Source organism: Pseudorasbora parva, chromosome 21, assembly GCF_024679245.1.
Source record: "Pseudorasbora parva isolate DD20220531a chromosome 21, ASM2467924v1, whole genome shotgun sequence".
In the NCBI taxonomy this organism is placed as follows: Eukaryota; Metazoa; Chordata; class Actinopteri; order Cypriniformes; family Gobionidae; genus Pseudorasbora; species Pseudorasbora parva.
Window position 1 is genome coordinate 5902796 of NC_090192.1, and position 27880 is coordinate 5930675.

Consider the following 27880-nt stretch of genomic DNA (forward strand, 5'->3'; position numbering starts at 1 on the left):
TGCACAAGTCGACTTGCATAGGCTGTCTGTCGGTAGCTAGTTATTTTAGGTGATAAAGATTTAAATATGCATATTTTTCATACAAAAATGCATCGCTTTGCTTCAGAAGGCCTTTATTAACCCCCCGGAGCTGTGTGGAGTTCTCTTAGGATGTTTTGGGCTTCGAAATCTCATCCCTCATTCACTGCCATTATAAAGCTTGGAAGAGCCAGGACATTTTTTAATATAACTCTGACTATATTCGTCTGAAAGAAGAAAGTCATAGGATGACTTGAGGGTGAGTAAATCATTGGGTAATTTTCATTTTTGGGTGATTAATTAACCCTTTAAGTATAATGTAAGACTAAAATGCACGACTCACTGAAAGCAACATGCACTGGCATATCTTAAAGATCATATTTTTGGGTGAACTTTCCTTTTAAAGTCATTAATTACTCATTAATCATTAATTACTTATCCTCATGTCGTTCGACACCCCTAAGACCTCAGTTATTCTTCGTAACACAAATGAAGACGTTTTTGTTGAAATCCGATGGCTCAGAAAGGCCTTCATTGACACCAATGTCAATTCATCTCTCAAGTGGCTCTACAATCATTTTATGAAGTGACGAGAATAGTTTTTGTGCACAAAAAAAACCTAAATAACAACTTGTATAGTAAATCATGAATCAATAAGCTGATCAAAATGCTTTGAAGCTTCACGAAGTGGTGTTTTGAAATCGGCCATCACTATAGAAGACTTTATTTAGTTGTTGTTTTTTTTGGCAATTCTCGCCACTTCATGAAATGCTTGTGAATTTTCGGTTTTGCAATTAATTAATTATTTATATTTCTGTCCGTTTGAACTATGTGAGTCTACGCGCTGATATGAGCAAATATCCAATCATATGTACTATAGTTAGGGGGTGTTTAGCCACACTTGACATGCTGGTGTCAGAGTTTTAACTCTAGGAACACTATAGTTATTCACAATCACGAAAGTTAATTATTTGCATGCGTTTTAAAGCCTTGCCGGTTAAACATTACATTTAAAATTGCATTTCAAGTAAAATCACATGTCTGTATATGACATGTGATCATGTCTTAAATTGACAGCAGCGCAGCCTAGAGAACACTTGTCCTTAAAGGAACAGTTCACCTCTAAAATGATGTTAAAACAACAAAAGAAAAATCACTCACTGCTCTTGAATAATAATGTTTTTTTTTTTTAAACTTTAATACAGTAGCGTTCAATCAATGTATATTGGATATTGAAGACTTGTGTAGTTTTAATTTTAGCCTAGATTTATTCATTTAATTTCATACTTAAATGCTGCTGTACATCTCTGAGCTGCCACTGTAAATCTTTATATATATTTATTTTATGCAATACACTAGGAATGTGTAAAAGTTCTATGTTTAAGTAAGATTTTTCAAGTCTTTTAAGTAAAATAAAGAAAAAGGATTGCCATAAAAACATTTTCTACTTAAACTCTTTTTGTTCCTGTCGCCTAATAATAAAATAGCAAAAATGGTAAAATGGTAAATGGACTGCAATTTTATACCGCTTTCAACAAACCCTATGGCCATCCAAAGCGCTTTTCATATTGCCTCACATTCACCCATTCATACACCAACGGCGGTGTCAGCCATGTAAGGCACCATCCAGCTCGTCAGGAGGAGCTGGGGTTAGGCGTCTTGCTCATGGACACTTCGACACTTGGTCAGGTGGAACCGGGGATCTAACCACCAACCTTCTGGTTTGTAGACAACCTACATGAACCACTGAACCACTGAACCACTGCAGCCCCCAAAGAAAAAGAACCGAAAACTGTGGTTAAAAACCGAGGTGTGTATTGAACCGTGGACTAACTGTATTGTTGCATCCCTACTAGTTACATAACGTAACTGTGTTGTAATGCACTACCCCAAACACTGATTCCGTGTCAGCACCCACCTCTCGAATCTCCTCACACACGATAGTGAAAACCCAGAAATACAGCACACACTCGGAAACGGCAGGGCCATCAGGGGGAGGTGGCTTGAAGTCGACCAATAGTACGTAGGCGTACAGAAACAGGAACAGGAAGTACATCAGAACGTTTCCGATAAATGAAGAGACGGGAGCGTACCAGTACTGCCTCCAGCGGGAAAGCAAAAAGAGCTCCTTAGGGTTGAATCTGCCAAATGGTGTCCCTTTTACAGGAAGGAAGAACAGGGAAAGGTTATAAGGGCAACATATTTCGGTCAAACAGATCAAATAAAAAAACAGAACGGCCAGTCAAACCTTTTCTTGATCGTCTGATATTATTTGAATCGTCTTGGTCAGCTTCACTGCAAAATATCATAAGAAGATCACAGATAAAGGCATGTTTGTCAACAGAGTTCTTTTTTATGTATGATGCATCAAATAAAACCTAATTTACTGTTGTTTGATGTCAGTGAAGGAGAAGACAGTTTCTTGACAGTCTATTGCTGAATGTGGAGTTACCATCACTGAACTCTCCACTTCTGAGTGATCCTTGCTCCTGTCAAAAATAATGAACTTGCAATTAAAAACTCACTGCTTGTAAGAATGGAAGGAATTTAGAGTTGTCTGAGTGACATGCACAGCAATAAAGACTCATAACTCCAGGGCCCGTATTTATCAAGCATCTTAGGGTGCTTTCACACCTGCCTCATTTAGTTCGGTTGAATCGTACTAGAGTTGGTTTCCCTCTTTGGTGCGGTTCGTTTGGTCAGGTCTGAAAGCAGCAATCGCACTCGGGTGCGCACCAAAAGCGGACCAAACAAGCGTACCGAGACCTCCTTGAAGAGGTGGTCTCGGTACGATTTCAAACGAACTCTGGAGCGCTTTGTTTGTGGTGAGAACGTGATCCGACCTCTAACAGAACCAACTGCAAAAGTACTGATCATTTTTGGACTGAACCAGCTGCGCTGACATTGTGTGCATGATATTATTACCTGATAGATCGTTGGCAATATTTTTGGAAGATGGAAGCATGTCGAGTTAATAATTAATGCACGCCTCCTCTTGAAGTGACGAGTGATGTGCGCTCGCCGTCTGCAGTGCATTAGAACGTTGTTTTCATGCGCATCCGCGCTTCATTATAGAAATGTTTTGTTTGCATACTGTGGTAAATACACACCGTGTAGTAGATTATGGCCAGGGACAAAACTGGCCCGCGCAGTCGTCTCTCCAGTGTTATTATAGTTTGCTGGCTTTACCTCTCCTGTTGGAATTTTCCCACATGTAAATTCTGACCAATCGAAAAGCAGTTTAGGAAATACGCCATGGCCAATGAGTGATGTGGATGTTGTCACGTGCCTGCGTTTTGGTTCGTTTCAACTGGTTCGGACCAAAGCAATCAGTGTGGTGTGAAAAGGAACCAAAAAATCTGAAAAATGCAACAATGTATAATTGTTTGCCCTTGGTTCGGACCAAATGAACCAAACTAGAGATGTGAAAGCACCCTTAGAATTACTCACAAGAACACTGCTAAGGATTGACTTAAATGTACACTATGCAACTTTCCGTCCACTGGAGGGCGCCTATTCAAAACAAATTGCGTAGTTTGATGATGCCAAGTTTGAGTGCAGCATCTTGGGACATGTGGTCTTCACCTCACAGCCGGTGGAAAATAGGACTCTGGCAGAAATCATGTTCATGGATGCGGTTAATAACGTTACTGTAGTGTAAAGCAGAGCAGGAGCGAGCGTTGTGGAGCCGAGCACGGCCGCTGGAGCGATTGTTATACAAACACACGGTTTGCGAGTACCAGGACTTTTATTATGACGGGACGGGACACAGTCGCCGGGTGCGCACACTATTTCCGCTTTTCATGATTATAAGGTGAAGCAGCTCTGTTTATCATATTAGATACATTTAAGTGGGTTTAAAATGATGTTATGACGTTACTCTGTGCGTTCGCTCGGTGCTGCTGTGACACTTGTTCACACTGCTAAGAGAAAAGCGTTTCTGCAGAATAAAACCGAGGGTAGCGCAGATATGACGCGATTGACAGGCGACTCCCTCAGATGCTATGCTGAAACGTCTCTGGGTCATTGGTTAAAATAGCAATTTTCTCACAATTTACAAATAGTTGGAAACATTTGGGATATTGTAAGTACTCAATTGAACAAAATATATAATACATGCCTAGTGGTTTTTGGATATTTTACTGAAAAAATACTACATAGTGCACCTTTAAGAATAAAACAATTCTTGGCTCAAAACTGCGCTTAAAAGTTAGTTATCACGCATCCCAATCATACTTTAAGTGAAGTGTAGGACTAAATCTGAAGTGTCAGTCTTAGAGTTGATTCACAACACGTATAGAGTTGGCGGGCGGGGCCATAATGACGACGGCCGAGTTGCGTTTGCGTGCTTCTAGTAAACACAGAAACTGGCGAACGGCGGCGGTCTTTCGAATCAGCTTTGACCGCGACCCTGGAAGACTTGGAGTTAAGCTTTTCTCTGAGAAAGGAACAAAGAACAGCACTGAAGTCATTCTTAAAAAGGGAAGATGTGTTCGGAGTTTAGCCGGCTGGATACGGTGAATGTTTAATCTGTCAACGAGCTCTGTTTCACCTTCGTTGCTCTGGTTGGTGTAGCGCTATCCTATCGCGTGCAGAGGGAGTTTGAAAGACAACCGTTTATCCGCCCCTCGGATTGAGCCCTGTCCATGGTGAGTTTCCAGACCAAACATCTTGATGTGGGTCTGGCTTGTCAGGCTACGTGAAGGCGGCATTACTACATTAATTTCATGGTGAATGTTTATGATTTGCGGACTGAAACCCCTTAACTTCATTCATCTCCAGGTTTCTCCTGGTTTGTGTCAGTGCTATTTGATCTGATATCTATTATAACAGAGTTCTGCACCGAACACTTCCCACTAGACCTCACAGTTGTGATGTTATAAATTCTGTGTTGAATTCAAAAGCTTTCGCAGTGCCGCATGATCGAAATCGGCCCGGATGAGCTCACGCTCGTATGCAGTTCAAACAAGTAGTGCAGTCCCGTTCCACTTTCGTTTCGTTTGTCGTCAGCTCTTATCAGTCGCACCAATGTGACCTCTAACAAAATGTGGTCGCACCAGCAGGAAAAAAAGATCACAAAATCGAACCACTTGTTTGCAGTCTGGAACCCTGGTAAGTTAATGCGTTAACTAAAGTGTTATGGGAAATTTACATGGTTGACATACTGACCTGAATTTGATGAGGTTGGTGTAGCAGAGAGGAGGACAGATCATTGTCAGTACAAGTTTCCAGAGCTCAGTGCCTCTTTCCATCTCACCCCACCAGATCTGAGACAGCAGCGACTAAAAAAAAAGAAACCGTTCAAGGAAACGGAAAAAAAATACTAACCTTTGCTTAAAAAAAAAAAAACACTATTAATGACTGTTTGCATGTCAAAAGACCTGTACTCCATCGTGGCTGAAGAAAATACGTGCGTCAGCGGCCATGGCCATCTTCAGACAGGTGGCATCACCCCACAATATAGACTTGCGAATCAGTAGCTTATAGGAATCACTTGCTTTGGTTTGGTAGCACATGCTAAACACATCTGTCAAAAAAATGCCGGGGAAGAAAACAGAGGGATAAAACTTTCTTTTATCACTGGGTTTATTAGATGCCAAAAAACAAGTACTTTAATGCATCATACCGTGAGCCATATTCTCAAACTTCTGGGCCAACTCCTTCATGGACAGCTTGGCCTCTGACTCAATCTTCTGTTTGGACAGTTCCCTCAACAGTTTACATCCTCCTAGAGCCGTCAGAACCGACTCGCCGCACTGAGAAAGAAGAGCAGATGAGAGCGATGCGGCGCAAAACATTTCCTTTTATACACCTCACTTTTAATAAATGCCTGACAAATAAGGTTTCCTCACTATTTTGTATTAATAAGCAAGTAAAACTAAATGCTAAAAGTGAATATAATAGTATCTTCAACCAACTGATGTCACATATGGACTACTTTGATGATGTTTTTATTCCCTTTCTGGACATGGACAGTATAGTGTGCATACACATGAAGGAACAGAAAAGCTCTCTGACTAAATATAAAATATCTTAAACTGTGTTCCTAAGATGAACGGAGGTCTTACGGTGTGGAACGACATTAGGGTGAGTCAGTAATGACATCAATTTCTTTTTTGGGTGAACTAACCCTTTAAATAATTTCGCTTTACGCAAGTATACTGTTGATAAAGTTGGATAAAAAACTAAACACATCCAACTTTATATGCAGAACTGTGCAATACAATTAGCATTTTGTGACTATATAAATAATCACAATCAGCCGAGATGTACAGTATGAAAAATGGATATTCATTTTGAGGTTTGCTAAATATCTTACTATGACAGTTAATAAATCTAGTTGAATATTAACGTTAAGTGAGTGTAAAAGACAGCAAATGTAAGCCAAATATAAAATAATCCAATATGACCAATAATGACCAATGAACGATACATTGTGCAGCCCTAACAGCAATATGACAATGTTACCATTTCCCAGCAGAAGATGGCCATCTCGCTGCGGTTCTGCAGCACTGCCCAGATGAAGAGACATAACCACGGGTGCCTACATAAGTTCTTCCGATAGTAACACTCCCCCTGCAGGATCTGGCTTGCTTTCTGAAGGGTGGGATTTAAAGACATTGTATATTTGGGGACTGATCAGACATGAAAGAATGGGAAAAATACATTTTCAGACCAGAGGGAACTACATTTTAAGGTACTAGGTACTAAGGGTCTGGTACCTTTAAAGCTTTTCTTTTGGTAGAATTTGCATCCACACCAATTACGGACTTGTAGAAGGGCCGGCATACCTCTCCTAACAGATCCTCCACCAGTTGGGACACCTAGGATGAGAAATCAGTGAAATGTATGCATATTCATAGTTTTCAGTCACATGACTGGAGGGCAAAACAACTATAGGACTTCAGCACAGGTCCATTTTGCATCCATTTCAATCCACAAATATGTATCCCTCAAAAGAAGAAAAACAAGATAAATGAACAAACTGCAAGTTTTGGGCATGTGATATCCATATACAGCCCTCATTATGGCATTTCATTAAAATGCTATGATTTTAAAAGACAAAATTAAGTATACATCTTACTGATGATGCATACTATTTACAAGCAAGCAGATAAGCCCAGAAAAGTCTATCCATCCATTATAAAAGTACTCCACAGAGCTCCAGAGATTACGGACTGTAAACAATTTAGACATATTGTCCGTGACATCACCTGTAGGTTTCTGAATAGCATTTTTGAAGCATAAAGCCATCTTGGCAGCGTGTCACCGTCTTCCGGATAACTGAAAATGGGCAAAGAGGCGGGACGTGGGTGGAGCTGAGGTGCCTGGTTGCTAAAACATCTTAGGTGTATAAGAAAGTCATATACAACTAGGATGACTTGAAGATGAATAAATCATGGAATAATTTTCATTTTTGGGTGAACTAACCCTCTAACAAGAAACTGCATGTTGCATACATATTTGCTTGTAAAGACTCGAGTATTGTTATTAATAAGGTTTATACTGAATTTGGTCCTCCGGTATCCCTGCATAAGCATTTTCTTTATACAGTAATGGTTTTCAGTGGGATTTGCTTTAGCATCTTGTGTTCATATGCTTGCCTGTATAGTATGCATTATCAATACTGAATTAGATTTTATTATCACTGTTTTAGTAAACTGGTAAGAATAACTTGCAAGTAGCAACAGACATCCTCGTTGTGCCCTCCAGTGGGTGTTCCTACAGAGATGTGTAATAGACCAATTAATCTGCCCATATTTGTTTGATCATTTCCAGATCTCACCTCATAAAGGCTAATGCCACTTGCTTTCTGATCATTGCAGGACTCATGCATGCGCTCATTCAGCATATTATGCAGCAGTTTGCCAGCGTGGGAGTTTTCAGAGATGGAGTTGTAAAGATCTTCCAGTTTTCCGTAAGTCAGATAGCTCAAAATGTTCAGGCCATGGTCAATGAAGAGACGCACAAACTGGGGTTTATCGTTCATCAGCGCGTCAGTCATGGAGTCTTTCAGATCATTGTACTGCATGTACCAAGACAGAAATAACCAGGTTATCACAACATACCAGAAAAACTGATCAACAAAGCTGCATTTATTTAATAAAAATACAGTAATTTCGTGGAAACAGTATTAGATTGTATTATATTATAATTAGTATATTATTAAATGATTTTATATTATATAAAACAGTATATTATTACTATTTAAAATAATTATTTTCAATTTGAATTTTTTTTAATGTAATTTATTTCTGTGATGACAAAGCTGAATTTTCAGCATCATTACTCCAGTCTAGTTCAGTTTTGTGCTTAAGAAACACTTTCATATTATTATGACATTATAAAAATGTCTTTACTGTCACTTTTGATCAATGTAATGAATGTAATGCCTTGTTTTAATTATCTTCTTTACAAAAAAACTCACCCTCAAACTTTTTAATTTGAACAGTAGTGTATATAAAACTCCTTTAGACATTTAAATTGCGACTTAAGGTATACATTTAATCAGTTCAAGCATTCCCTGGGAATCAAACCCATGACTGTGGCTTTTCTAGTGCCCTTTTGTACTGTTTAAAGTACAGAAACACTCGACAACTTGCACTAGTTAATTCATATTTCCCGCAATCCTCTACCTTCCAGTCGATGTTTCCATTGAAGAGTTCACTCTTGGCAATGTCCACTCTGTTCCATGTTACAGCCAGCTTCAACTCATCAGTATAGGGATTACAATCGGCTGTAATGTGTCTCTTACTCGCTAACACACAGAAAAATAATTTATAAACCCCATAGGTCCGCTGTAGACTGAATATGTCTAAGTTGAAGAGATGTACTAACACTGTAATGAACAGTTAAATGTTTACCTTGAACAAGCGCTTTAAGCATCACGGTGTCAAAATCATCCGCTCCTTCCTGTTCCCCGTTATAAATGCAGATGAGGTCTTTGTTTTGGTAGATGCTTAAAACCTTTCAGGTACCAGCCAAGCAACAAGAGAGAAAAATCAGCACTAACATTTCTTTAGTACTTGTTATTTGAATGAGTAAGAGTGTTCCATTTACCTTGTCAACAAGTTTGTCTATCTCCTGCTCTAAAGGGAAGTATTGTTTTACTTTCTCCGCTAATCGTTCTCTAAGCTCCATGTTTGGAGACCCTTCCTCCTTCTCTGCTGCTCCAGTTGAGAGCATCGGTGCACATTGAATGTTCTCCATAACGTCGCACACAAGATTGGCTAGCCCCCCCGAACCAGCCAGGACCAACCAGGGCATTGAATTCTTCAGAGCGATATCTAATAGCTGAAATGAAGAAATATTGTAAAAGACAATTAAGAGAAAGCACAGAGGACGTTTTGCATGTAATTAAACCGGAATCTGCTCACCTCCAGCAAGGAAGCATCTCCAGATATCAGCATATTCAGAACAGGAATGTCAATGCTTGCACTGCCTGCACATGAGATTATTCTTAAATGCAAAGTCCTCATTGCTTTTATTAAACAGATCTTCATATAAAATATAACACACATACACATATAGAAGTCTCTTCTGCTCACCAAGGCTGCATTTACTTGAGCCAAAATATTTGTATAATTTAAAATAACGTTTTTATATTTGATATATATTCAAAAATGCTATTTATTTCTGTGATGCAAAGCTGAATGTTCAGCATCATTACTTCAGTCTTCAGTGTCACATGATCCTAGCCTGACAAGCCAGACCCACATCAAGATGTTTGGTCTGGAAACTCACCATTGACAGGGCTCAATCTGAGGGGCGAAGGAGGGAGGGAGGGAGGGAGAAAGAAAGAAAGAAAGAAAGAAAGAAAGAAAGAAAGAAAGAAAGAAAGAAAGAAAGAAAGAAAGAAAGAAAGAAAGAAAGAAAGAAAGAAAGAAAGAAAGAAAGAAAGAAAGAAAGAAAGAAAGAAAGAAAGAAAGAAAGAAAGAAAGAAAGAAAGAAAGAAAGAAAGAAAGAAAGAAAGAAAGAAAGAAAGAAAGAAAGAAAGAAAAAAAAGAAAGAAAGAAAGAAAGAAAGAAAGAAAGAAAGAAAGAAAGAAAGAAAGAAAGAAAGAAAGAAAGAAAGAAAGAAAGATAGACCAGTATAGAGGTTAGTCTTCTTATCTCAGCCAATAAGTTGTCAAACAAAATAAAATTACTTAGTATTATCAATATTATCAACTTATATTTATTTTATAAATATTATTAATATTGTCACTAAGCTATCACTTGCTAGTTTTCTACGTATTACTACATATTGCAAACATAACTTCACTGACAATAATCTACATGGATGTCATTTAAATATCAAAAGTCCAGTTCGTTATAAATATGGATAACATATGCATGTTAGTTATGAAAAGTACAAACGCTCTCTACATGGGCGTCGGAAGCAAAGAAAAAGTGGGAATAAAGCGTCTAACGTGTTTAATAATAAGTGCTTCTCGGTTAGGGGTAGGCCTAGGTAAACAGACATGTGCTGAATTAGAGACGATAAAAGTGAGTGGGTTGGGGGGGGGGGGCGCAAAACTCCATCTTGCCTAGGGCAACCAAAGAGCTAGAGCCGGACCTGGGCGGGATAAACGGATGTCTTTTAAACTCCCTCTGCACGCGATAGGATAGCGCTACAACCAACCAGAGCAATGAAGGTGAAGCAGAGCTCGCTGATAGATTAAACATTCACCGTATCCGGTCGGCTAAACTCCGAACACATCTTCCCTTTTTAAGAATGACTTCAGTGCCGTTCTTTGTTCTTTTCTCAGAGAAAAGCTAAACTCCAAGTCTTCTAGAGTCGCGGTCAAAGCTGATTCGACGCTTTGACTGATTTGAAGCAGTTTCTGTGTTTACTAGAAGCACGCAAACGCAACTCGGCCGTCGCCATTATGGCCCCGCCCGCCGACTCTATACACGATGTTATTGGCCCGGCAAGAGTTTGACGATTACAGCTCAGAAGGGTATTGAGAGTTGCTAGACGACACTCGCGGGCAGATTAGATTAGCTGCCGCTAGGGTGCTTCTAGATTTCTAGGCTAGCATGATCCTTCTCTGAAATAAATCAATTAGGATGATTTACTGCTCAAGTAACATTGCTGATTATTATTATCAATGTTGAAAACAGGATTATTTAATGAATAGAAAGTTCAAAAGAACAGTATTTACCTGAAATATCAAGCTTTTGCAACATTATAAATGTCAATATGCCACTTGATCAATTTAATGCATCCTTGCTGAATAAATGTATTCATTTCTTTAAGTTCTTTCCCAGCTTTAATCCCAGGAATAAATTACATTTTTATAATAGGTCACAATATTACAGCTTTTTTGTAATTTTAGTAACATAAATGCAGCAGAAGAGACTTCTTTCAAAACATTACCAAGTCTTACCGTTCTCAAACTTTTGACCAGTTGTGTGTGTGAAAGTTACCTGTGCGCTGACGTGAAATGTAATCCTCCAGACGGGCTCTGAAGCCGATCTCACCACCTTTACGCCCTACGGTCCCATCATCCACCAGAAGGAAAGCCTTGTAACTATTATCCAGATAGTTAGATTCCCACGCTGCGTTTTTGACTAAATACTTTGCGGGAAAACTTCCCTAAAAAAAAAAGAGAGACACAGTTGTTTTGAAATACTGAAGAATATGCATACACATATGCTCTATTTGTGCAGTGCATAGCTCGTAAGGCATATTGGTACCCCTTGAAATTGCTTGCTCGATATTTAAAGGGATACTTCAGCCAAAAATGAAAATTACCCTATGATAACACCATATTTCTTTATAAGTTGAATACGGAGGACAGTCTGGCAGAAGCTAGATATTTCACTTTACAACATGTTAAATATGGATATTTTTCTTACACAAACACATGGTTTCGCTTCAGAAGGACTTAATTAACCAGACGCTGTTAATGAATGGATGGATGCACTTTTCGGGGCTTCAAATTTTGTGTTCCCATTCACTGCCATTATAAAGCTTGGATTTGCCAGGACATTTTAATTAGGGTTGTTACAATACGCGTATTCGTATTGAACCGTTCGGTACGAGGCTTTCGGTTCGGTATGCGATACGCATTATGTACCAAACGGTTCTTGGACTAATTAATTATATTTGGAAAATAAAAAATTTGTGAAATATAATATTATGCGTTCAACAAGGAAGCCAATAACCAAAATGACGTAACAGGCAATGCCCCTGAAACCGCCGAAGAGGGAAAAAAAATAAATAAATCACCAAATATGTTTTAGGCTGCTCAGTCAGGTGCTCGCTTAATCAGTAGGCTACGTGCTGAATGCTCGTCGAAAAATGGCTATTGTGTTTAACAGACCAGAAATAGAAGATCCTCCAATAACCAACAGGTCTGGTGTTTGGGTGAACTTTGATTTCTCTGTAAGCTATGATGGTGTTGGCAAGAGTGATGGATAAAAAAAAAACAACAACGGTATGTCGCAGTTGATGGTACATCAGCGGGAATAATTCATGTCATGTCAATCAACTCATTTACGCCGACAACAAGACGATAAAAAGGAGAAACAGCCACAAACTATCCCCGCAGCATTTAGATAGACATTTCCAACTTATTCAAATGGAAAAAGATATCACCGCGGCAAGTGGTCCATTTATAGCCGCGGATATGTCTGCAGTGCGTAGTCTATGCGGTGCGTATTTTTTCTGTACCCATGTTAACGGTAGCGGACTGAAAACGCAACATATGTGAAAGAACAACCGGGCGTGCGGCTCCTGCACCGCATACGCAGCGCAAAACGCACCGCATACGCACTGCAGACGGAGTTTAAAAAACGTGCTTCCTGATAACCGTCACGAGGACGAGGACGCAATGAAGGTCTCTTTGTTTAAATTAGCTCAAAATTACTATCAGATGTAAGTAATTACCTTGACAAACTATACATCATTAAAAAGATCTAAGACTAAAGTTTAATTTTTTTACCTCTGTTTTATTCTCAAAGTCTTATAGTGACCGTAATGTGTTAATATGTTCCAGGAGTTATGAATATGATCTTGGGCGTCGCTACCTTTTGATTGTAATATGCGCGTCATTTGCTCCCATTCATAAAAAACTCCTCCTTGGTCGTCATGAAGACACTCGACAAAACAACTTCCCTCAGGGCTTTTACTTCAAAAGTGTGCAGATGTGGAGAAATATTGATAGATTCTCACACGTTTGAGTCAAATTTCTATACAGAGAAGTATTATTTATTCAATCTTTATCCAAAATCCGCGGATGTATGATTATGAGAGCAGTAGGCTGTGATATGCTGTGTTTTCAATTCATTCTGGCAGCCGGAGGGCGCTGGAAAGCTGTACTACTGAAAATTCACCCCATGGGGAACACATGAAGAACAGACACACCATGTGACATTCAGGAAGTATCTGACATATGGACATATCCACACAGCTCCCTGGGATCGTCAGATCGCTATTTTATGCAGATAGACACGTTTTAAGACAATAAACACACAATCGCGGCAATATATGGTTGGTCTGTGTTCTTTATGCCATGTTGGGTGGTTTCATAATAGATGATATTTATAATGCAATGCTATTCCACATAGCTTTTAGCATTGTATATTTTCTGTCAGATTTTTTGACCCGAAGCTATATGAGATCACATATTGTTATATAAAACACTCTACATATAAAATATAAAGTGATATGAAGCAAGTTTTGAATAAAACATGATTTTAATCGTATAAATTGTTGTTTTGCTGGTGTGCTAAGCTAACATGCTAGCTTGCCCTAGATGCACCTGCCACTGAGTAAATACTTTATTTTTATGAACATTTTCTAAATGTAAAACTACTGAAATGCTTATTTGGACGAAATGCATTCAATAGAGTCTCAGTGAGGGTAAAGTGAGAGGTTTGATTTAGAAATGAGGTTTGAATAGAACAGTTTGAATAGAGAATCGTTAGTAATTATAATGCAGACAAAAGAATAATAATTGGAGCCATAACCAGTCCGCAGAAGTGTGAATGCCGGGGAGACAAACTGAATGGGGCAGTTTGCACCTCTAAACAATAGAGGCAATACAGCGACTGAAAGCTGAGAAGATGTGGCAATAAACATCAGTTGATATTTCAGCGATATCTCAAAATAAAATCACATGAAACGATCTTGTAAAACGTTTAATAAAATGCAGAGTTTTAGACTGATCATCTTCAGATCTGAAATATAACATGGTCAGACTTGTGGCTTTAGCTGTAGTGCATTTCTAGATTTCTCCAAGGCCCACTTCAATTTTATTTTCATAAAGATATATCATACAAATAAATTTCTAATAACTTTACAAAACTTTTAAGCTTATTATAGCTTTTTTTTATTATAAAAAATATTATCATTTTAACTTTACAGTAAACTGCCAGGTGTCTGCTTTCAAATGAGACCATAATTATGCTTTTAGTGCAAAGGATTCACAAACTGTATTTGATTTAGTCTGAGTATACATTTCTTAGGATTTTTTCAAAATTTAGAAATCAGCTTAACAGGTTAAAGTAATTGAGCCTCGTTACAATGTTCCTTCACGAGCCCATTTCAGCCAGTAATTCCTGCTTTTTACCAATAAACAAAAGCACAAACAGAGAACCAATTGGCCAAAGCAACAGCGGTTGCTCTGACAACAGACGGCTGGACGTCAAGGGCTACACAAAGCTACCTGACTGTAACAGCACATTACCGATGAATGGGAGCTGAACAGCCACGTTCTTCAGACACGCCCCTTGAGAGTCACACAAGTGAGGATTTGGCCAAAGGGATGACAGAAGCAGTAGTGTGTGAAAAAAGTGTGGAGAGAGCTAATGTAAAGAGCTAATGTCTATTTCTGTAACTACATAGAAGATGGGTAAAGTAGCTATAGCTCCATCATTGTTCAATGCAAAAAAATAAAAATTTTCTTTTTGCTGTATCTAAAACATACCGAACCGTACCGAACCGAACCGTGACACCAGTGTATTGTATTGAACCGAACCGTGAATTTTGTGAACCGTTACACCCCTAATTTTAATATATTAAAAATATATCCAGTTATCTGAAATATAGTTCTGATGTGCAGCAACAGCTTGTTGAGCTGTAAGTAAATAACTAAAGGATTAAAAATTCCCATTTACACCAGCAGGGAAATAATTAAGAAGTTCCAAAACTTGAGATGTTATGAATCTGCCTGGAAGAGGAAGCGTGTCTACTTTGTCTTGATAGACAGTAAGGAGGATAGTTTGATTGCCAAAGACTCTCCAAGGACTTTTTACTGCGCCAAGTCGAAGTACTCTCAGAAGTGCTATTCCGACATACATTATAGTTCTCCTTTTTAATCTGCTTAGAAAAGCGTCACGTTTTATTTTATGTCACCATACTTAATTGTTCAACTATTGGTGTAACTGTATTTAAATAGGGAAAACAGAGGTGTTTGGTCGCTTCTAACTTGATCTCTGTTTGGTTCCATAGTGAATGAACTGGGCTTAGTGGGCTAAGCTAAATGCTATCAGATCGTCACCGTGCGTCAGAGAGATTAAGTTCACGCACTGAGACGAGAGAGGTATGTATCAACTAGCCTTAGTTAAGGGAATAACATATGAAAAAAATGTAATGTGAAAAAGCAGTGAAGTATCCCTTTAAGACAAGAGTTATGATAATTGTGGCTAAAGTGTTTCTGAGAAAAATTTCATACTGAGATTTTACCCACATTTGCTTGACTTCAAATAAATATCAAAAGGATTAATGCAGGTTTATTTTCACAGACTTCGTGTGTATATATATAATTTGCGTTACCTCAGAGTTGACAAGTTGGTTGGTATCTTTTACCAGGCCCCAGGGACTGATGCCAATAAGAACCACTTTATTGAGAGTGACAGCAGATGTTGCGGTGGCATAATCTCTCACCGCTTCTCCTACACACCTGCTAATGCCTTCCTTCAACCCTCCGGTTATGATCCATGCACCTATACATGAGACACATTCAAAATTAACTGTTTTATGGAATTGAGAATATTTACTAGTCATAATTCTTATGAATTATTATTACAATTGATTGTTTTTATATATTTTTTGCTGCTTTTCAAGTGATTTTTATGTTTTACCTTAGTCACAGACCCAAACATTCTAAAAATATTAATTAATGGTGTAATATTTAATTATTCAGTAGTTGCATATTCATTCTGCTTGCATCCTGTCAGTTTACAATAGAAGGCACAATGACAGCTGAAGTGGTCTTGCACTTTTCTGTTTCTCATCAATTATTTCAGGTATGCCATTTAAGAACAAAGAGTCACATGGCATCACCTGGCAAACCTTTTCACAAATAAGTGGGCAAGCATGCTGAAAAATTACAGTCTGGCAGTGGCAATAAATCAAAACTTCTACTCAGATATCTCATCTTTACCACAGTTGTTAAAGTAGCATAATGCAAAGTTTTCAAACCTTTGTATAGCACGTAAATGCATGAAAAACATCAGATGTGAATAATATTATGTGGAGAGAAGTTGGCACCTGTACTCTGTGCAGCTTTAACCAGCCCCTGCCTCAGCACCTCTCGCACCCAGGTCTTGATCTCCAAACTTCTCCCACCACCGACCACTGACACCACCAGGTTGGGCTGTGCCAGTTTCCAGTGTTCCCTCATGATACTGAAGACCCTGGCAGGTTCTGTTGTGCTGGAGAGACGCAGAAACTGGGATAAAGAGAAGGGCAGTGAGATCAAAATGGGAATCAAAGGTATATGTATATGTATATATATATAACATTTTTGTCAAAATGATGCCCTCCGCAAAAAAGACTAAAAAAAGCTGTATTATGCTGCCAGGCCAGTAGATGGCGATGTCACTTTGTAAGGAAACACTACACACCTATAGACTGACCAATATGCATCTGCATGACGTCACTGTTTTCACAAAATCACGTTTTTTGTAGTTTACATGGAGACAATAAAGATACAATTTTCAAAAGTTTGCATTTTAAGGCCCCCAAAATGCCGTCGTTGTTTAAATGAAATGAACAGCCAAAACGGACACGTTTTTATTTGAAAATGGTGTTGTGCAATTGGCCTCTAAAACTGTACACTTTTTTACCATGACAATAAATGTTCTGCTTTTCAAAAGCTGTTTTTGCAAATATTGTATTATTTTGCCCTTATTAGGATGAAAATGTTCTAAAATTATTCAAAAAGAGAAAACGCAAACCATTTCAATAATTATAAACAGATGGGGAAAAGATGGGGGCAATCAAATGAAAAAAAGAAACGGAAAATTACAAAAACAAACTACTCATTTTTATGGTTGTTCTCCATCTACTGGAATTTTTTTATGTGCCAGGGGTTGATTTTTATTAAATATTGTCTGTTATATGAAGGCCAAATAAAATTATATTTATTTTTGCTGCTTTTAAAATGCCTTTTAAATAAAATTTTATTTTACCCAATTCACCAGCTTAAATTCTGAAAATATTAATTATTTAATATTAATTATTCCAAACAAAAAGAGAAAGCATAAACCTTTTTAAAAAATTAAAAAGAGATGGGGAGATAGAACAACACGGCAATCAAATGAGTAAAGAAACCTTATGTTACAAAAAAACAAACGACTAATTTGTGATATATGGTTGTTTCTCCAGCTAATGCTGTTTTTTGTGTACCAGGGGATGATTTTTATTTAAGAATGTTTGTTATATGAAGGTTAAATAAATTAAAAATTGCTATTTACCATGAAAATTTTCATTTTGCTGCTTTTAAAAAGCTTTTAATTATTTAACCCTTGTCACTGACTATTAATTTATTATTATTAATAATTGATTTTAATATGAATTAATCCAAACAAAAAATGAAAATAAACAATTTCAAGAATTATAAAGAGAAGGGGAGTACAACAATACATGACAATTATTTTTGCTTCTTTAAAAATGCTTTTTATGTAAAGATTTTATTTGATCCTCATCACACACCCCAAATGTTACATCATAAAATATTAGTTAATATGATTTATTTTAAACAAAAAGCTAAATAAACAAATAATTTATTATTATTTAAACTCCAGCACAATATTGGAAAAATCCCCCCTCCCCAAAAGTTGGTGTACTTATTTACCAAAGTGTATTTTGGCAATCTCTATTTTTCATGTGATCCAGATCACTAATATCTATAAATGTATAGCTCATAGAGCTCATATACAGCCCAGACATGATGGAGAGGAACTCACATAGCTGTGTCTCTTGCCGGTCCCAGCAAACTCCAGCTCTCCAAAGGCATCTGTGGGCAGTTCAGAGGAGTGCTTTGCGCTGTCCCAGTGACTGACGATGGCTGTGCTGAAGTAATCGCCCAGGGCCACTGAGGGGTGCGTGTCCCGCGTGGACCCACACTGACACACACCATCACTGCTACAAAACAACAGACGGAGGATCTGTCTTTCAGAAGGAGTCTAACACGAGATACTGAAAACTCACCAAGTTCATACTCATCTTACTTGGAAGTGTCCTCCACAAATGTTGTGCACACTCTCTTTTTAAAGAAATCTGGAATCCAGCTCTGAAATCAATAACGGAAATAACTTCATTAATGCACTAAAAACATGACAGCTGAAGTATAACAGTGGTCTTGGGTTTACGGTGGCACCATACACGTTAGAAAGATAAAGTTGGTCATGTGCTCCACTGAGGAAAAACACACTGAATGCAACTTCAAAGCTTGTAACACTTTATCTTATCTACTGGGTTTGGTCGAGGAAGGTCAGAATGATAGAGAGAGAAAAAACAATCACATTAACTGGGATAAACAGCTCACTTTAACTGTAATTTCATCACTATCCCAGCCCATCCTTTTCACAAGGAAAGCAAGAAAGACCAGTTTAACCTTTGCGGTGTCTCATTACTTATTTAGATCATATGCACTGCGTTTTGCGCTTAGCTTCCCTATTATATTTTTTGGTTCATCGTTACACCAAAGCATTTACATGAAGAAAATATTTAATATTACTATTTAATACTTCTACTCAGACTGCTAAGATTACATTGATTTTAATGAATTTATTGGTTGTATTTTGTTCTTTTGTGGATTAAATTACATTGATATGAAATTAATCACTGACTAAGAAAATGGAACTGAAATTTTAATTTGTGTTGTCCAACATGGTATGGCATCCTTTGGCATTATGCTTTGGTGAATATGGAGTGTAAAATGGGGTTTTATACTAAAATACACAGTTATTTACAATATAATATATTAACATTGTTATTATTAAAAATAGGTGATGAGGGGGATCTTTCACCTTAGCTACATTTTAAAGGCACAGTATATACAATGTTTTGATTAAATAATTTTTAATTTTATAACATTACAAAATAACCAAATTACCATAATCTATTTCACATATTCATTTTTACAGCTTTTATATTATGGAAATATACACATATCTGAGGTTTACATTCAAACTCTCTTTAACATAAAGCACAGATAACACACACACACACACACACACACACACACACACACACACACACACACACACACACACACACACACACACACACACACACACACACACACAAACTTCTATAAAACACTTGTTATTCATTCAACCATGCAGGCCTATCATGAACACTGTAGTTAAGAAGAAGCGCATGACAAACACACGTGCAGAGTCTTGTTTTAACCCACGGTATGCTGTTTTGAGAAACTCCCTCAGACTCTGCTCATAGCCAACACTAAATCGAAACGATACTGAACGCATGCAGTGTGCCTTTAAGAACATTCCATATGAGCAATAAACAACTGAAGTGCTTCATCTGGCACAGCCCAATTAGTGCTTCTGTAATCAGCTTTCTGTCAGGCATAGCCTACCTGATCTGTTTTCGGCATCCCGGCCAATCCACCTTGTTCAATGTCCTTTTCGTTCATCTTGGTTTGTTTATGGACCTTATAAAGTCGCTGTTTGTAGAAAGTTTCACTTCAAAGCGTTTTGCAGCGCGTAATGTCCATGCCACCCGTAACGAGGAAGTCCGGGATCGCTAGAGACTGTCGGGTTACCTGAGGAATCAGGTGGAACCGGCGAGCAGGGTGTGGCTGTAGAGGAGAGGCTGAAAGAGACTCTCTCTGTGTGTGCGTGCGTGCGCGCGCGCGTGTGTGTGTGTGTGTGTGTGTGTGTGTGTGTGTGTAAGACGACTACCTGTGAGGCGAGGGATAATGCTCATTGCTTGCGCTAATCAAAATCCAGTTTATTGTTCATTGCACAAAGGATTTGTCTATCCAAATATCACAGCAAACAAAATGCCAGGTTGTAGGCCTATTTGTCATATTTGCAGAATTATCTCTATGGCAAATGGTGTCCCAATTAACCTGAAGCCCTCAAGGTGTGCTGTGGTATCAGGCACCAAGATGTTAGCAGCAGATCCCCTTAAAGAACCCTTTAAACTCTGTGGACAGGGTCCAGAATAAAATCATCAAGTATACTCTACATTTTAAATGTCTGTGGAGGAGCTCTTATGTGGTACCAATTGAAAGCTTAAGAAAGATATGCATAGCTTTGGCATTTGTTTTACACAAACTTATTTACACTACATTATACTCTTGGACCATTTCAAACCTGGATTTGGCCTACCCAAATTGAAAAGCTTACCCACATACAAACATATCAACATATACCCACACAAATATATACTCACATACAAAATGTCGGTGTCATTTTACAGGAAACCCTTACATAAACCATTGCTTGATCAGGCACAGCTAATCAAATGCCTTTTATTCATTGATCATCAGCAAGTGTGATCACCTCTATAAAAGCAGAGGTTTCGTTAGTTTGCTGGTCTGGAGTCTTCCGGTGTGTGTTAACGCAAGGCCACGGAGGAAAGACATTAGAGAAGCAATTGTTGCTGCCATCAATCTGAGAAGGGCTTGCTTCCAAACAATCTGAAGTCCATCCTCCTAGTAGGACGATTATTCACAAGTGGAAAATATTCAAGACCGTTGCCAATCTTGTCAGGAGTGGATGTCCAGACAACCCAAGAGCTTCACCTCAGACACAAAAGGCCTCAGTTAACATGTTAAATGTTAAAGTTCATGGCAGAGCAGAGCAGTTACGAGAAGATGGGATAAGTATGGCATGTTTGGAAGGTTTGCCAGGACGAAGCCTCTTCTCTCTATGAAGAACAGCACAGATCAGCATAACAGCATAGGTTTGCAAAGTTACATCTGAACAAACATCAAGCCTTCTGGAACAGTGTCCTTTGGACAGATGAGACCAAAGTGAAGATGTTTGGCCATAATGCACAGCGCCCATGTTTGGTGAAAACCAAAAGAGCTTATCAGAACAAACATCTCATTGAAGTCAAGCCTGCTGGTGGAGGGGTGATGATTTTGGGCTTGTTTTGCAGTCACAGGACCTGGGCACCATGGCTTTATTGTTGCTAAATAAATAATGTGATGGTGTGATATGTCAGGTGTTGTTGTTCATCTTGAGGTTTTATTTTCAGAACTTTAAAGGGGGGGGGGGGGGGGTGAAATGCTTGTTCATGCATACTGTTAAAGACTTGGATTCCCATACTAAACATAGACAAAGTTTCAAAAACTAAGTTGGACGTTTGATGGAGTATTTCTGGGTCAAAAATACTCTTTCCGGTTTCTCACAAGTTTCGGAGAGTTTTTTTCGAGTATGGGTCGGCTTGAAGTCGATAGAGCGGAAGGTCCTTGTATGGGCCGTACGGGCTCTTCTTCCGGTAGGGTGCGCGAGCGCGCGTGACTAAAAAATGCTCTCAGGTGCAGCATGCTCCACTTTATTCCTATGGGTGACGTCGAGAGACTTCAACGCTTCTGCACAGCATTCCGGGAAGGCAGCGCTGCATTTAAACCAATTTGAACGCAGAAATGACGAGAAGCTTCACAACATCGCGGATCTCCACCACGGTCACAGCTGTCACAGGACTTCACTAAATCAACAGTTAACTTACCGAAGAAGTGTGTTTTTGACGGAGTGGTCCCAACGATAAAGGTTCGGTCCTGCTTTGGAAACAGGCGGTGAGTAAAAACTGCTTCAAATGTCTGTGTTGTTGGCTATCGTCGCATAAGTAAACATTAGTAAACGACACGATCGTGTATAACGTTAGTTAATTTATCAATGGAGCATGCGATCTATGGTGTGTGTTTAAATACATTTGTTTAGCTGACCACTATAGGTGTCAGTTTGTTTATTGGAAAACCACCCAAACATAAACCTAGCGTTCTCACAAAGCGTACGTGCTTCGTCATTCAAATGGTTACTCCATTGTTGTTCTCTGTATAACGTTACACTATCTGACGTGCAAAACCGTTTTGCTTGCTACTGCTAAGTTTTAGTCGCATACAATAGTCCATAAACCGAATCATGTCCTCATAAATTGCGAGTAAAGACACACAAATGTTGACAGGCCACTAAATACAGTACATACCACAGAGACGGACGTCCTGCTGTTGTTGCTCCTCCTGTTCAATTTATTTCAGCCTCTGGATCTGATTCTGGATATCTATTAGTTGAATGTCAGCTTTCAGAAGCTCTCTTGCAGTAGCTGAGCGCTGGTCATTCTTTAGCTCCGCCCACACGATACGCCTCCACACGCTCGTTTTTTTCCGGAAAGACTCGGTACAGCCTATATTTCTTTTATAAATATAATAAAACTAAAGACTTTTCGGAGATATGAAGGATGCAATACTACTCTATTGGTACTCAAGATTGACATGAGATTGACTGAAACTGAGTGCCCCCCCCCCCCTCCCCCTTTAAGACCTGCCAAGGATCTGGGGCCTCATTTATAAACATTGCGTAAGCACAACAGAAGGCGTACACCGCTCTATGCGCAATAATTGGCATTTATAAAAAGCAAACTTGGCGGGAAAATGTGTGGTCCTTCAAGCAAGCTCTGACTCACCCAGGCGTGCACAAAAACGGGTGAAATGAGAAATGGCGACACCCAGCAGATAGAAGAAACTTGTGAAAGTGTGTGAAGCTGTAGACCGTTGTGTAAAATAAATGACAATACTGCCTCTCATAAATAACATGAAGAAATCACCACAAATAACTGCCTACACGAACACCAGTTTGATTGCATTGTAAAACAAACAACATCAAATATAGATAGATAGATAGATAGATAGATAGATAGATAGATAGATAGATAGATAGATAGATAGATAGATAGATAGATAGATAGATAGATAGATAGATAGATAGATAGATAGATAGATAGATAGATAGATAGATAGATAGATAGATAGATAGATAGATTGATTGATTGATTGATTGATAGATGATCCAAATCATGGTATTCATGCTAATGCCTTTAGTTTGTTTTATTTTTGATAAAATAATGTAGGCTATGACATATGTCTCAACCATTTAGAAAGAAACAGAAATTCTCCTCAAGAGCACCGGTGTTTCCTCTTTGCCTTTGCCATGATTTAGCCATTCATGAATATTAATGTGTGGCCGGTTCACGGACTATTTATGGGCAACTATAGGCGTGGCATGAAGCCGCAAAAGCTGCTACATTTAGAATGGATTGTGATAGTGTTGTCACGATACCAACATTTTGACTTCGATACCATACCAGATCAAAATACCTCGATACCGATACTAAATCAATACCACAGTAAAAAAAAATAAAAAATAAAAAAAAAGATATGAATAATATGACAACAGAACTTATTATTCATTGTTTTATTTATTTTTTACTAAAAATTCACTTGGCCAGCATGGTCATGCCCTGGTTTTTGCCCATTCCCTCCTTTTATTGCTATAATAACATGCCAGTGTGAACATCTTTACAGAGATCACAATCATGTTATCATTCACCAACCTTTCACTTCTCAACAGGTTGGGATGACCAAAATCTTATTTCATGATATGAGTAATTTAATATTTTTTATGTTGATTTTATAATTATAATAAAGATTTTTAATTGTATTTTTGTTTTGTTTTAACGCAAAAAATGCTAATTACAAACAATATGACAAAAACAGTGCTTTATTTTTCTGCTTCATTAGGTCTATTTAACAGTAGCAAGTCAAGAAAGAAATTAAATAATCAAATATAAAACTGCTTACTAGTCTTCATTCTATAATTTAACAATAAACTGATTCTTAATAAATATATTTTAGTTATTTAGCCAAGCATGAGGTGGTTTTTATTTTTCATTTGTATTTGATTAACATTAATCACACAGAATATTAGGTCTGGCTTAGACCTCCACGGCTCTCATTACCTCAGCTTTATGTTCACTAAAGACATATCAGATTGTGTTTACCTCAATACTCGCCAGACCGTGCATTTTTACATAGACCATTCAAACCCAAACAATAATCCGCTAAAGAACTGAATCGCGACTGCATGTTGTCTGATGAATGGTGTGTGTGTGTGTGTGTGTGTGTGTGGGCGCGAGCTTCAGTTCAGAGTCCGGCAGCGCGAGCACGTCCCGCGCCGCGCTTTTTCTTCTCATGCGCGCACATTTCTGTTGCTTTCTTTGTCATGCGCTGCGCGTATATATTTAACTCTTCTACTTCCAATGTTTAGTGAACGGTGGAAGCAGAGTTCCGCACACGTGTCCTGACACCTGCTGTCACACGTCCACGCAAATTAAGAATACAGCTCATGTTAGTGCTGTCCTCCTTAAAGTAGGCCTACCGGTACCTACTAATAAAATTCAATACTTTTCTAGTACCGGTATATCGTTCAACACTAAATTGTGATTTATTAAGGAAAAACCATGTAGGATGTGCATGCATACGGTTTTATAAGTCCGAATATTTCTGTGCATACGCACATCTTATGTTTGATCCGTATGCCACTTCTGACGCAAATCCTACGCAAAGTTTTATAAATGAGGCCCCAAATGATTTTTATGTCCTGAGACTGAAATCCATGGATAAAATAGGGCGTCCTTTCTTTTTCACATGACTGTACATTAAACATTAAAGTCTGTAGTCAATGATTTTATCCCTTAAAACTCATCTTTGATCACCAAAATTACGCATTAAATGTCTAAATGCCTTATTACAAAAAATTGCCATGCCTTAAAATAGGTTGAATGTAACCCCCTTGCTCATTTAGTATACATGGATCTATGAATATGCAAATTAGCCCCGCCTCCACTCGGCCAACTTACTGAGGTAAAAACTGCACAATGGTACGGCTCTATTCAGCATAAGACACATAACGCTAATTAATATGATTAGCCTTTGGCTGGAATACGTTATCAAACAGCTAATGATGTGTTGCTAATGTCACACAGACCAAGTTCCCATTCAATGTCACACGAGTCAGTAGTGTTTCGGCATCCGGGTTGCCAGATCTGCTCTAGTTACCACAGCTGCAGATCTAGTGCAGGGTTTCTTTTTGCGTGTCTGCAACACCGGCCAGATATTTGTAATGACTGTGAAAGTTTTGAACCTTGCTCTCAGTCTACCTTTTAAAAATCAGTATCCCGATTAAATACTTTGAACATCTTAGAACGTCAGTGGAGTAAGGCATATAGTTCATCATAACATCATATAATATATAACACTGTTCTAGTGGTTCTTGGATTTAATCGTAAAAAATCATTGTGCCTTTAAAATGTAAGGTGAAAGATCCCTCTCATTACCTATTTTTAATAATAACAATGTTGTGTAATTTAGTATTAAACCCCATTTTACACTCCATATTCACCAAAGCAATATGCCAAAGGATGCTATATCATGTTGGGCAACACAAATTATAAACCATAAAGTCATTTATGCGTGTTATTTATTCATTTTAGTTCTTTTGTCACCTTTATATACAATTTTTAAATAGAATAATACAATACATACAACTTTTATACAATAAGCAGCCTAAACAACGTCTATCAAAGACATGCCAATTAATTAGTTAATAAAATATAGAATAGGTAATATAATATAGAATATTTAACTTAGTTTAACCTTTTTTTTTTTAAAGCAATATCCTGAGCAGTACCAGTCAAATACATTCTGTCCTTTGATGAATGAGCAGAAGCCCGTCTGGGATGTATTTCTTAGCGTCCATATCCTGTCGGGTCATTTGCATTTTTGGACTCGTCTTTTCCGCTGCTCTGACCCATCCGGTATAACTTGTTGGCCAGGTTGTGTACCTGACATGTCCCAAGCTGACAGCCTTTCTGAACTGCTCGCCTTCTGCAGAGAGACAAGACAAAGGTCAGCATTTATACTAATCTATGATTCAATATATTTGATAAAACACATCCACAACCTCGGTGAGACGTGTCATACCGAGCCAAGCGTTTGAATGGTATTCTTTGATAAAGGTTTAGCTTTGACAGTGATTCCCTTACTCTCTGGCTTTCTGAAGGATGGTTTGTAGAATCCGAGAAGAGGTTGCGTCTGGATCTGGTTTGCTGGTCTTTCTGGTCTCCATTGATGGTGTCTCCCTGTCAGTGCCGACCAAGCTCACGCCCCTTGACCTCTGTAAGCTCTTCACTGGTGAGAGGCTTTCTGTCTGTGTCCTGTTTAATACACGTAGAAGAGAATATACTGTGTGAGTATGGAGCATGTGGTTGTGTGTGTGGGTGCGGTTCAGGTGTTCCCCGTGTGGTGGGGACAAAATGTCCCAACAAGGCACCAGAAATCCTTGTCCTTGTGGAGACATGTTTCGGTCCCCATGAGAAAAAAAAGCTTATAAACCATACAAATTGATGTTTTTTTAAATGTAAAAATGCAGAATGTAAGCGTAAAGCCTAGTTCAGACTGCACGATTTTCAAACTCGTCGGGTCACTGCTCTATTCACACTGCATGACTATCTGGGGTATCATTCAGTCACTGCTGTGTTCACACTGCACGATGGTTTGACGACAGAGGAGTTCACACTGCATGACTGAACAAGAGGAAGAATCGCCGACAACTCTCTCTCTCTCTCCGGTGCAAACTACGTTTCCCAAACACACGTGCGATGTGCCGAGTAAACAACGCGAGATCACACGTGCGTCAGACCGGAGTTCTCTCGCGACACTTTGAATTGTTATTTAAAATGATAAACTGCACAACGTTTGCTTCAAACTGTATGTGCGCTGATTTGTAGAGAAAAAGAAAAAAGATTATGGCGGAAGAAATTGTTGGAGAGACAGAGGGAGCCAGGATTGTTTTCTGCAAAGACAGTTTGAGGTAAATAGACAATTTTGTAATGTGCTGCTTCTGTGGCTGGATGTGCAAATGTTTGGGCTTTGTTTCTGTTTGATAGAATTGTAAATATATCTATTAAAATACTGATATTCTGCTCTATAACTCCTCCCTGAACGTTCTGCTGCCCTGTAGCTCACTCTTTCATTGGCTGTCGGTCATCGCCGATGTAATTTTCAGTCAGAACCCTGTTCACACAGCAGGAGTTTGAATCGCCGACAGGTCCAGATATTTAGCATGCCAAATATCTCACCGGCGTCGGCGACTCGTCGGCGATTCTCTCTGATCGCGTCTTTGATCATTCATACTGCGTGATTGTCACTCGCGTGCACGAACACCGATTTGCCTGTGATCTCGGGCATTGTCGGCGATTTCGCAAAACCTGTCGGCGACTCAAAATCGGGGCAAAAATCGGGCAGTGTGAACTAGGCTTAAGGGGAGAGGAACATACAGTATGTACATTATAAAAATCATTCCGCACAAAACATGCAAACCCAATGTGTGTGTGTGCGTGTGCGTGTGTACACGTTTTTTCTGTCCCAGAGGGGACTTCAACCTAAATGCACATGGACTCACAGGAACTTGTATAACCATGGGGACCTAAATTGAAGTCCCCCATGAGGAAGTACACTTAAGCCACGTTTCGAACGCAGAAACTTTACCCAGGAACCAGGAACTTTGGTGTGGTACTCGGTGTGTTTAGACCCCAGGAACCAGGGTCTAAA

At 38.7% G+C, this 27880-nt stretch overlaps 1 protein-coding gene across 1 annotated transcript in view; it reads right to left on the reverse strand.

The window, feature by feature from the left end:
- The window catches only part of LOC137056067 (transient receptor potential cation channel subfamily M member 4-like), a 29868-nt gene extending 9839 nt beyond the window's left edge, over positions 1-20029 (reverse strand). The window contains exons 1-19 of the mRNA XM_067430020.1: positions 19838-20029; positions 18465-18526; positions 18201-18378; positions 16501-16681; positions 15784-15953; positions 11430-11598; positions 9396-9460; positions 9079-9312; positions 8883-8985; positions 8655-8776; positions 7805-8044; positions 6741-6842; positions 6487-6615; positions 5645-5774; positions 5400-5545; positions 5188-5300; positions 2406-2507; positions 2267-2313; positions 1937-2175 (exon numbers count right to left, since the gene is read on the reverse strand). Of these exons, the coding sequence (XP_067286121.1) occupies positions 1937-2175; positions 2267-2313; positions 2406-2507; positions 5188-5300; positions 5400-5545; positions 5645-5774; positions 6487-6615; positions 6741-6842; positions 7805-8044; positions 8655-8776; positions 8883-8985; positions 9079-9312; positions 9396-9460; positions 11430-11598; positions 15784-15953; positions 16501-16681; positions 18201-18378; positions 18465-18526; positions 19838-19894 (2589 nt within the window). The 5' untranslated portion in view covers positions 19895-20029. The remainder of the gene's footprint in view (positions 1-1936; positions 2176-2266; positions 2314-2405; positions 2508-5187; positions 5301-5399; positions 5546-5644; positions 5775-6486; positions 6616-6740; positions 6843-7804; positions 8045-8654; positions 8777-8882; positions 8986-9078; positions 9313-9395; positions 9461-11429; positions 11599-15783; positions 15954-16500; positions 16682-18200; positions 18379-18464; positions 18527-19837) is intronic.
- Positions 20030-27880: the final 7851 nt, after the last annotated feature.